General features: G+C 49.1%; 2 protein-coding genes across 3 annotated transcripts; one reads left to right on the forward strand and one right to left on the reverse strand.

The window, feature by feature from the left end:
• Nucleotides 1-707: 707 nt before the first annotated feature.
• On the reverse strand, nt 708-7,222 carry GEMIN4 (gem nuclear organelle associated protein 4). Of its 2 annotated transcripts, none has more exons than XM_019739483.2 (2): nt 7,035-7,222; nt 708-4,066 (listed from the first exon to the last, which is right to left on the reverse strand). In XM_019739483.2, the coding sequence occupies exons 1-2, from the start codon at nt 7,042-7,044 to the stop codon at nt 897-899; spliced, it is 3,180 nt and encodes a 1,059-aa protein (XP_019595042.2). In that variant the 5' UTR covers nt 7,045-7,222; the 3' UTR covers nt 708-896. The 2 variants fall into 2 exon arrangements, with proteins under 2 accessions (XP_019595042.2, XP_019595041.2); XM_019739482.2 differs by having other exon boundaries at nt 708-4,081; nt 7,035-7,179.
• A 117-nt stretch (nt 7,223-7,339) lies between these two features.
• Nucleotides 7,340-8,429, forward strand: LOC109451321 (diazepam-binding inhibitor-like 5). The gene has a single exon (XM_074319969.1). The coding sequence runs from the start codon at nt 8,002-8,004 to the stop codon at nt 8,263-8,265; it is 264 nt and encodes an 87-aa protein (XP_074176070.1). The 5' UTR covers nt 7,340-8,001; the 3' UTR covers nt 8,266-8,429.
• The last annotated feature ends 2,124 nt before the right edge of the window (nt 8,430-10,553 follow it).

A 10,553-nucleotide genomic window follows, 5' to 3' on the forward strand; every position in this document is an offset into this window, starting at 1 on the left:
GTATTAGTACAGCCCCTTCTGGGTCCATTGAATGGATAGAGATAAGGCTGTATGGAAGTCCTCAATTCAGAAGCCACCCATTTTTCTTGGGGTCATTAATCTACTCCCAACACTAAATTTGCTTGGTCCAACCTCTCCTTTTACAGTGGTGCAGGGCTTTTGGGCACACAAATCACATGGCCAATTGGTGGCAGAATAGAATTCTTTTCCTAATAGCTGCCCTTTCCAAGAGACCACGAAATGACTCTTGAAGAGAGTTTCAGTGCAAAAGAACACACATACCTTATTTTTCCATCTGGGTGGTTTCACCTTTGGACTTAACCAAATTTTAGGGTGAAGAAGCCCAGTTATGAATGTTTCTCCCTTGTTCCTTAAGTCCTTTTGACCTGAGCAGTTCAAAAAGGACCGTGTGATTGATGGTAGGCTCACGTTGCCTTCTGAAAAGAACACATCTTCCTGCCACCGAGTTTCAGTGTCAGAAGGGACGACGGGAGAAGGCTGAAGGACCTTGGCCCAGGTGATAACCAGAGCTTTCTTCTTCCAGGCAAAGGGCTGGGAGCACGCTGTGGTAGAGGAGATCTCCCTCAAGGCCTCCACAATGGGCCGCCCCACGTGCTCCCAGTCAGACTTGATCTGTAAGACCCTCGCTGAGCCCAATTTCAGCATATCTAAGCATAGACTATTGATGAGAAAGACTCGAGACAAGATGAAACTCAAAAGAAAATTTTCTTACAGGTTGTAGGTTACAAATACCTAAGGAACTATTTTCTTTACATTGTTATTGCCACACTTTTAGCTTGTGTACAAGTTCACATAAGTGAAAAGGTTGTGTTTTCAACTCTAGCCCCTAGAGCCCCCATCCAGGAGAGGCCCAGCTGTTTTCTGATCTACAAAGGTCAGAAGTTGCTGATCTTCTGCAGCAGGGTTTGGCGCCACTCCTCAGGGCTAATGTTCTTGGCGATGGACTTTAAGAAGCGCTGCTCATTTACTTTCTGGAGCAAGGCACTAACAGAAGGGTTGCTGGTCTTGCTCAGGGTTTCGTAGCAGGTAAGGATTTCCAAGGCCAAAACATATAGTGGTTCACACACCTCTTGGTGGAGCATGGCCATGATGTGCAGAACGTGACAGAATACCTGGGTGTAAAAAAATAGGGCTTCCTGGGTCAGGTCCTGTTCCTGACCTTGGGCCCAAGGGCCAACTGACTGTATCAGCCTGACTGAGTCCAGGAGGTTGGTCAGACTGCTACAGAGGAGTTTGACCACATGGCTCCAGCCTTCCATAGGAAGCCAATTACGACAACTCTGGCTGCAGAGAAACTGGAAAGCTCTCAGGAGGAGTACTGAGAGTTGGAGGTCCTGGGCCAAAGGCTTTAAGTTGAGCAGAGGAACAAACTGAATATATTCCAGGCTATAAGGGACATGCAAGAGTTGCTTCTCCAACAGTCTCCTGGTCAACTGGTAAAGGTACTGCCACTCCCGGCTGCTGCACCAAGGCATGACTTGCACCAGGGCCACCAGAAAGCCCTTGCTAAACAACCTGACCTCCTCAGGGTTGCTCACATCCACCACCAAGAGGGAGAGCATCTGCTCAGAGATGCTGCTGGAAATGTAGCAGCATTCCATCCAGGCAAGAAGCCCTGTGCCCGGCCCATACCCAGGGTGGGTCTGGGAGGTCCACTCATCCTCAGAAAGTTTACAGATCTCAAAAAGTGTGGCTGGCACTTCACACTTGAAGTGGCCCTCAAAGAAGTTCTTCAGTCTCAGGCGCACAGTCCAGTCTAGCTGCTCCAACTTCCGGTGGAGCCAGGACAAGGACTTGATCCACGTGTCTGGGGAAAAGGTCTCGGCGTTAGCTAATACAATCTCACAGAGGAGCTCCAGGATCTGGATCACTAGATCCTTCCCATCTAAAGAGAGGCACCGCTTCTCCTTAGGGAGCTGCCAGTATCTGCTGAAGCAATCCAGGAGCTGGCACAAGCTGAAGATGAGGGGGAACGGAGCACAGGTCTGGAGCCAGTATCCCTCTAAGAAGGCATTTGCTTCAAGAGTCTGGATGAAGATCTTCAGACTGAGGTCCACCTCTTCCACATCCAGCATCAAGAAAGGCAGGACAAACTCCTGTAGCACCTCATCTGGCTCAAGAAGAGCAGCGACCGGAATCCCCTGAGGCTTCACGGGACACATCAGGCAGCTCAAGAGCTCCAAAAACTGCTTTTCTTCCCTGGGTGTAGAGAACTTTGTCCAGACAGTTTCTTTGAGGCATGACACCACGAAAGTGGTGGATGGATTGGGACCCTGCTCCTCCAAGAATCTAAGGGCAGGGAAGGCGGTGAGGATCTGAGCCAGGAACTTGTGGGTGCCGAGATTGACCACTGCCATGCTGCACGTTTTCTTCACTGTGATCTCTGGGTGCAGTATTACCAGGCGGGCCACAGAAGACACAGCTTTAGCCAGGCCCTGTTCAGAGGCACTCTGTGCAAGCTGGTTAAAAGTCGTGTTGAGGTCTTCCTGAAACCCCTCCAAGTAAGCCAACAACTTCTCAGAGAGGCCCTTTCGCCCCCAGGAAAGCAGGACACCTGAAAGGACTTTATTTTTATCTGGCAGTGAGAGGTCCGCATAACATTCCAGGATCAAGTCGATCACTTGTTTGATCTGCGATTTGGGAATGGCTCTGTCTGTCGTGCTGACTTCCACCACTGTTTCCAGCAGCTTTAACACCAAGTCTGGGTCTTGGAAGAGAGCCTGGTTATGAACCAAGCAGCCTAGCCACTCGTCCGAGAAGGCCCACTTCTTCTCAGAAGCAAAAATGTAGCACATTTCCATATGCCGGTCCATCTTCTGCTCAATGATGGCCATGGCGATCGAGGCGGTGAGGTCCTTCTCCAAGCCCTTGTTCAGCACCTTGTTCGTTTTCCTCAGGAAGTCCCCAACACAATCTGCCAGCTCACAGACCACCTGCTTCTCCTCCTTGGGCAAGCTGGCAGTATCCAGGTAGAGCTTCAAGTTCTGGCTGAAGGAAGTCAAACTGTCACACAGCCGGTAGCTGTCATAATTCGTCCCCTGGCTGCTGTTGAGCATGGCCTGCAGCTCCGCCCCCCACTCCCGCAGCAGGCTGCGCATGAACTCAAACCCAACGAAAATCGTCTCGTTCGGGAGTTTGGCCACTGAGCTCAGGCTGACGTCCCGTTCTGCCTCCTTTACCTTCTCTGCCAGTGCCTGTTGGTGATACGGATTCTGGGTGTCCGAATTCCACACGGAGACCACTGTGGCCAGTTTGTCTAGATACACAGTCGCAGATACTTCCTGAGGGTCGTCCTCCATCAGTGCAAACACGGTGAGCATGTCAGCCAAGTTGGCTAGTGCACAGCACTTCATCCCGGGGCACAGGATTCTGTTTTGGATTTGCTTCAGCCCAGTGAGCAGCATGGCTAACAGGGGCATGGTAGGACACACATCTGGGTCTGACTTGAACCTCTTTGGAGGGTGGGAGAACTCATCTGAAGAGGACAAGTACTTATGGGCCATTGTCCTAAACTGGGAGAGCAGGGGGTCCTGCTGATTACCCTTGTGCTTCATCATTTCCCACCAGACCTCCAGGAAGAAGGCCACATCCTTTGAAGAAGTGTCAACAGCCATGTGCTCCAAAAAATGCTCTAGTTCTGCACGGCAGATGGTGGTAGGCAGGGCCATCAGGAGCTGGATAAAGAGTCCAGAAGCTTCCAGGGACTTGAGCAGTTCAAAAAGGACCGTGTGATTGATGGTCGGGATCATGTTGCCTACTGAAAAGAACACATCTTCCTGCCACCGAGTTTCAGTGTCAGAAGGGGCGATGGGAGAAGGTTGAAGGACCTTGGCCCAGATGATAACCAGAGCTTTCTTCTTCCAGGCAAAGGGCTGGGAGCACGCTGTGGTGGAGGAGATCTCCCTCAAGGCCTCCACAATGGGCCGCCCCACGTGCTCCCAGTCAGACTTGGTCACTTCTGCCAATGCTTTAGGGCGGAACAGCTGCTCGGCCAGCAAAAAGCCTCCGTGCAAAATAGCCATTTCTTCACAGATATTCAAGGGTCCTGCACGGAGAGAAGCTGAATAAGATGGAGTGTGGTGAAATTTTCCAAATAGTAAGCAGAGGTTAGAAGGAGAACAGTCAGTAGGCTGGCTGTCACGATCAGGGTTAGAGATTAGGGTTCTAAATAGGATCAATGGGCGAGGAGGAAGAAGGAATGGTTCTAAGAGCCGCTGCAGAGCTGGCATCAAAAGGACTTACCTGAGGAATAAAGGACTCCCAAGCTCTCTAGTTTGGAACTGAGAAGACAACAGGTACCATTGAAAATTGGGAACACGGGAGAATCAGGACAGGTTTAGAGGGAACACAGTTCAGTTTTGGTTATTTGGAGTTTGAGGTAGAACATTTAGAGCTGCCCTCCAGCAATGGAAATGCAGGGTTGAAACTCAGGAGGAAGATCAGCCTTGAAGTGTGACCCAGAGGGGATCACTGGAACCAAGGAAGTGAATGGATCCTGCAGGAAAAGCATTTGAACAGGAAAAGCTGGATTACTGAGGCTAGGCCTTCCAGCAAAGGATGGGCCAACAGAGGATTCAGGGAGAAAGGGTTGAGATAGCACAAGGATAGTGTCAAACTACAGGGGCCGCCAAGTATGTATTGCAGGTATGTATTGCAGGACCTGACAACCGAGCTTCTAAGTGATGATACAAACTAAAAGGCGCATAGCCCGAGGGCTGTGGGAACAGAGCCAATCAGACAAGCCCTACCTTCCCTGCTTTCTCTCCTTTTTTTTTTTTTTTGTTTCACAGCCTGCTTTCTCTCATAGCCTTGTCCTGCAAACAGGTTTCGGTCGTTCTGCCTTTCAGGAAATGATTCACCACAAAGCTCCTTCAATCAAGGAGCACAGGCTACTCATGGGGCTGGTTCTCTGGTAGAAACCAAGGGACAGATACAAAAAATACTGCACTTACATTAAGAAAGGCCTTCCTTCAGTGAGCCATGAGCTGACATGGACTTATCAAGGAAGGCATCTTGGGATTTTTAATCAGACATGGTTTAAATCCTAGCTCAGCCATTTAAAAGCTGTGTGTGAGCTGGGACAGATGACTTCTCTGAGCACCCCCTTCTGCACATGTGGGGATAATACAGACTTCATATAATGACTGTGAGAACCAAATGATGTACAGTAGTCAAGCCTTTGGTAGCGGGATGGTGCTTTAGCTCCTGATCCCATCTCCCTGAGATGCTGAAGGTTAAATAAGAGAGCCCCAATAATCAGGTTACAAAGAGCCTGATGAAGTGCTCCGTCAATGTTTGTTTCCCCAAACCTTCACATTGTCCGCAAGACCAGAATCTTGACGTTATTTTTTGCCTCCCCAGCTCAGAAACAGGAAAAAGACATAGCTCTTTCTCAGGTGTTTCCTTTGCCCCAGAAACTAAATCAGAGTACAAACACCGCTCACTGTTCAATAATCCTGACTGCTTTCCCCTTTCCCAGGGACCAGAGATGCCCCCCCTTCCTCAGTCCCTCAGGCCCCCAAGAACCCATCTCCCCCGGCGGGGAGCCAATACACCCCTGATTCCAGCAGACTAAAGCATATCCTGCTCCTTCGATCATTTATGGGAGCAGCAAAAGGCCACAGGATCAGCAATCCTATGCAGCCCAGTGGTGAAGGCAATTCATCTTGGCTCCCCGTGGCAGAGGCCCACTCCCAGGGAGGGTCAGGTGGCTAAGGGGTCTCTCTGGAAGTTCTAGAATTTCGTTCTGGCTCAGGCTGCTCTCCAGAGCGCCAAAATATGTTCCCTTTGACTCTGTAAACTGAATTTTATTGCAGTATCAGCTCACCGGAGATGTTTGGCCCCCAACATCTACCTTCCAGAGGCAGGAAGGACGCACACGTGCTACTTAAAAGAGTACGTCCCAGGAGCAGTTAATAGCTGGACAACTCCCAAGTATTTTATCACTACTGATTAACTGGTGCTTGTGAGTGCCCACTCCTTTATATTTATCAAGTGTTTACTCTGTGCCGGGCATAGCACTAGGTGGTACGCATGTAAGGTCTCTTCTAATCTTCAAATCAACCTTTTGAGAACTGTAGTATTCCTGTTTTAGAGGTGGGAACATTGAGACTCAGAAACAATTTGCTTAGGATGTTGCAACTACAGAGCAGTTCCACCAGGACAGAAATAAATCACTACAGCTGTAGGGCTCCAAACTCTTCCAACTCTACCATTCCACCAGGTAAGAGCTGGCTGGGGACAGAGACCGCAACTCGTCTTCACAGCCTAGTCTTACTGGCACAGCTTGGGGTGCCTCACCCAGCTCTCCCAGAGCAGTCTCCTGGTCTCAATCCTTTAGGAGCATGTCCAGAAGCGTGAGAGGCTGGGCAAGGAGCCACTGATTTATGCCAGCTCCTCCCTCCCTTCTCCCAAACTTTGCCTCCGAGGATTCTGAATCAAGGTGCACGTGCGCTCTCGGCTGCTGCAACCCCTGCCCACAACTGCTAGGCTAATGAACGCCAGCTACGCGCATGGGGCTATAACGGACGCTGTACACACGTGGCCTCAATGAAAACTCCCTAAAACTCTGAGGTGGATACATTATCGTCCCCGTTTTATCGATGAGGAACTCGTGAGCGTAAAACACTTGCTCTGGAACTTACTAGACGTTCAATAAAAGAGACTGTCAGGGCATCCGGGATTCCCCTGGGCGTCCTCCCGGCCCGGCATTTTCCAAAGCACGTGTACGAACCCTCTCCACTTTCAGGAACTCTAACTTCACCTCCGCTTGGCCCTTCACTTGGAAAGTGGCCTGAGGGGGCAAGAGACCAGCCAAGGAGTGGTGGGGCCGGCGCTAAAGCCCCTCCACTAACCAGCACAGACGCGCCAGTCTCCGAGGACACCCCCGACCTCCAAACCCCCTCCCCGATCCCCGAGGACCTCCCTTAGCCCGGGCCCGCTCAGAACCGCCCTCCTGCCCGTTGCGGGAAGCAGCTCAGCCCGGGCAGGGGAAGGGGAGCTGAGACACCCACCTAAGTCCATGGCGGCGTCGCTGGCGGCGGCGCGAGCCGCCCCTCCCCCTCAAGGTGGCGAGTGCTGCGCAGGCGCCACGGCACAATGGGCGGTGCCGGGGGCGGGGGGACAATAGGTTGGGCCTTAGTCCCTGCCCACAGTCCCTGCTCAGCTTCAGTTTAGCGCAATCCGCGGTAGACCCCGCTCGGCTCCGCGCGCACGCGCGCTCCTCACCAACGAGCCCTCAGTGTGGAGGCAGCCAAGCCCACAGCGCCCCCTACCGGCCCTAGACCTCCAACCCGCCAACCGGCCGGTACCCACTCCGCCCTCCCTCCGTGGGCGGCGCTCCTACCTCTCCCCCGGCCCGGCCCCTTCCACTTCCAGTCGCCGCTGAGCCACCCATCTGTCTCGTCCCCTGCCCAGCCCTGCTTCCTGATCTCAGTGGGTCCTACCCATTAGCTCCGTCCCTGGCTTCGCATTCTCGATTGCCCCGCACAGAGTTCACCCACGCGGAATGACCCTCCCCGGGCTGCCCACTAACCAGCACAGACGCGCCACTCTCTGACAGGCTTCCTCTCCCGGACTCACACCCACAAACCGCCTAGCCCAACAGCCTCCAGTCGCCCCCAGAGCTCCTCTTTCAGATGACAGCAGCAGCTCCTTAATTTTCTGGCATCATAGACTCTTTCGAAATGTTAATGGATTGTCGTCCTCCCCAGAAAAGGCACTGTGCGAACCAGAACTGTGGGGGAGATCCATCCAACCCAATAGGCCCCAGTCTGCAATGTGTACTACTTTATAAAAACGCACATTTGATTTCTCACTGAGAACACACAAATATTCTGGGTTCTTCCCACACATTACCCTATCTCCTCCCTTTCCCTGCTTCCCAGACAATTCTTCAGCCTGAAGTGTTTGTAACTCTCCAGCTTTTAGCACCAGATAAACACCTAGAAAAGACCGAGGGGCCCAGCCTCAGCTCCCTCAATGTGCCAAGTGGAGTTTGAGATGGCCTGCGCCGCTATCAAGCAGTTGAAGGGACCTGTGAGTGATCAGGAGAAACTGTCGGTGTACAGCTTCTACAAACAGGCCACCCAGGGCGACTGCAACATCCCTGTCCCGCCTGCCACAGATGTGAAAGCCAAGGCCAAGTGGGATGCATGGAACGAGAACAAAGGGATGTCAAAGATGGACGCCATGAGGAACTATATTGCTAAAGTGGAAGAACTGAAGAAAAACGACGCTGGTTAAGGGGACCAAGTGCCGAACAGAATGAAGTAGCACGGATCCTCTGGTAGGGAAAAGGGCTTCTTAAGAGAACTTGCGGGCTGAAATGTCCCGCTGAGACATCAATAAATCACTTAAACTGCATGAGAGTGAGTGCTGTTGGTAAAGCAATAAACTCAAGAGTAAGAGAGTCCTGGGGAGCTGTCCAAAAAGTATAAAAAGCATCTCCCCTCTAGGGAAAATTCCATCAAAACAGGCTTTTAGTATGATTCTAAGTAAAGAGTTCCTAGCCTTCCTATTCCCAGATTATATGGAGATATTTGGCAGGAATGGGGGTGGGGGAGAGGAAGAATCATCCTATGAAAATGTCCAAGGTTTGAGGTCAGTGAGAGAGGCTCAGCTTCTGGGGAGATGGGGGGAAGGAGAGGAGGCTGAGGCCCCTATCTGTTCAGGGGCTGTCCATTCACTACTAACCCAATATTATAAAGGAGAAAAGGGCATTGTCTTCCAAAAAGCTAAAGTCAGGTCCTACTACTAAAAGCCTCTACTCAACACAGGCCTGATGAAGTTAATGTCTTGAGGGAAGTCAGACTTTTAGTGAAGTAACAGATATATCACAACACAGCAGTTGAGAAACACTGGAACAGATGATTTGAAAATTCCAGCCTCTGAAAGACTCATCTAAGGCCTAGCAACCAAAATTTTCTTGGGACTATTCGTAGCTAATCCTGGTTTCTGCTTGGGGATGTTTGTGGGACAATATAGACATGTATGTACATGAGATTTGTTTTAGAGGCACAACCCTCCTCTTGACCCATGCAAGGGCCAAACTGCCCGAGCTCAGCTTCTGCTTCTTAGTGATTATAATGGAGGCATCAATGCAAAATGATGCACTGGGCTATGGAGTCGTAAATGATATTATTAGAGACATTTCAGAGCAAAAGGTCTGCTACGGTGTAGAATTTTCCAATACTTCAATTAAAAATTATTTTCATAGATCATGACAGGTTGGCTTCAGTTCATGACGAACCATTAAACAACAGAAGCAACAATTATACATACTTCAGAGGAAAGTCAAAGGAAACCAAATCTCACCAGGTATCAAGATATTCTGTTCACATATTTGCAGGAAGTTGCTATAGACTAAGTATATTACCTACGAATGAAGTCTATACCCAGGACACCACAGCGATTAAAGAATGATTCCTTGTAACAGTAAACATTGGCAAGAACCACACAGTACAAATGTTAGAGGATATTATGAACACATTTTGATGCTTTTAAAACCGTGCTTCACATTAAATATGAATAGTAAAAATAATGGAATATTTTGCTCTAAATTGTGTCAATTTAAGAGCTGTAGATATAGCCATACCCTTCTGTAAGTCACTGTAAAACCTGATAAAGTAAAAATGTAGCACAATTGTAGGATACATTTTTTTTTAAAGCAAGGTGTAGCATACACAGCCTGCTGAATTTTGTGGGGGAAAGGGAGAAGTATATATTTTGATGCTTAATAAGTAAGAGGAAGAGGGCAGTGGGATTGACTTTCAATGTATACCTTTATATTTATTGATTTTTGAACCATTGACTCCATTACCTCACAAAGAGGTCTGAGGCAAGGGCACTTCTTTATCGATCATTTAGGCCTGCATAAATTTCCTATATATTTCCCAGTAACGGTAATAAAATCTCAGACCACACTGGAACTTCCCATGAACTCCTACCATACATTTCAGTGGACAAGTCTGAGCCCTCCTGAAAACTCTGCTAAACCACAATGGCACTGTGTGATAGGTAGGATGGGGCAGAAAGTCACATAAAGGAGCACTCAAGGTCCATGGCTTTGCTAATTCCACCACGATGTCAGGCAATGATGGATTTCATACTAACTAACTCTCCAGGTTAACCAAGAATGCTTGCAACATAGCCATTCTAAAACTCTGGATGTAAACTCAAGGGATATTTGAACTTATTAAACTTAATACACTAGGACTCCACGACCCTTCAAGTAAAAAAAACAATGATTACTCTGAAAAAACAACTCTGGAGAAAATGAAAAAATTTCCAGCTTCATCTGTTCAAAAACAACAGCTTGGGCAAAAGCATTTCTCTTATAACTTTGTTTTCTAGTTGATCACACCTTCTCCAGAGGTGAGAAAGTAATCATAACTTTTGGTTTAAAATTATTAGCTGTACTGTGCAGAGGTAAACTTTGGATTCCTTTAAAAGGCCAAAGTTGTATGTGAAAGGGTTTTAGGATGAATAAAATATTAAAGATTGCAACAAAGGAAAAATGACAGGTGATGAGA

Source organism: Rhinolophus sinicus, linkage group LG15 (assembly GCF_036562045.2).
Source record: "Rhinolophus sinicus isolate RSC01 linkage group LG15, ASM3656204v1, whole genome shotgun sequence".
Lineage (NCBI taxonomy): Eukaryota > Metazoa > Chordata > Mammalia > Chiroptera > Rhinolophidae > Rhinolophus > Rhinolophus sinicus.

Coding starts and splice junctions, on each gene's coding strand:
- LOC109451321 (XM_074319969.1), top strand. CDS start 8,002: ATGTGCCAAGTGGAGTTTGAGATGGCCTGCGCCGCTATCAAGCAGTTG.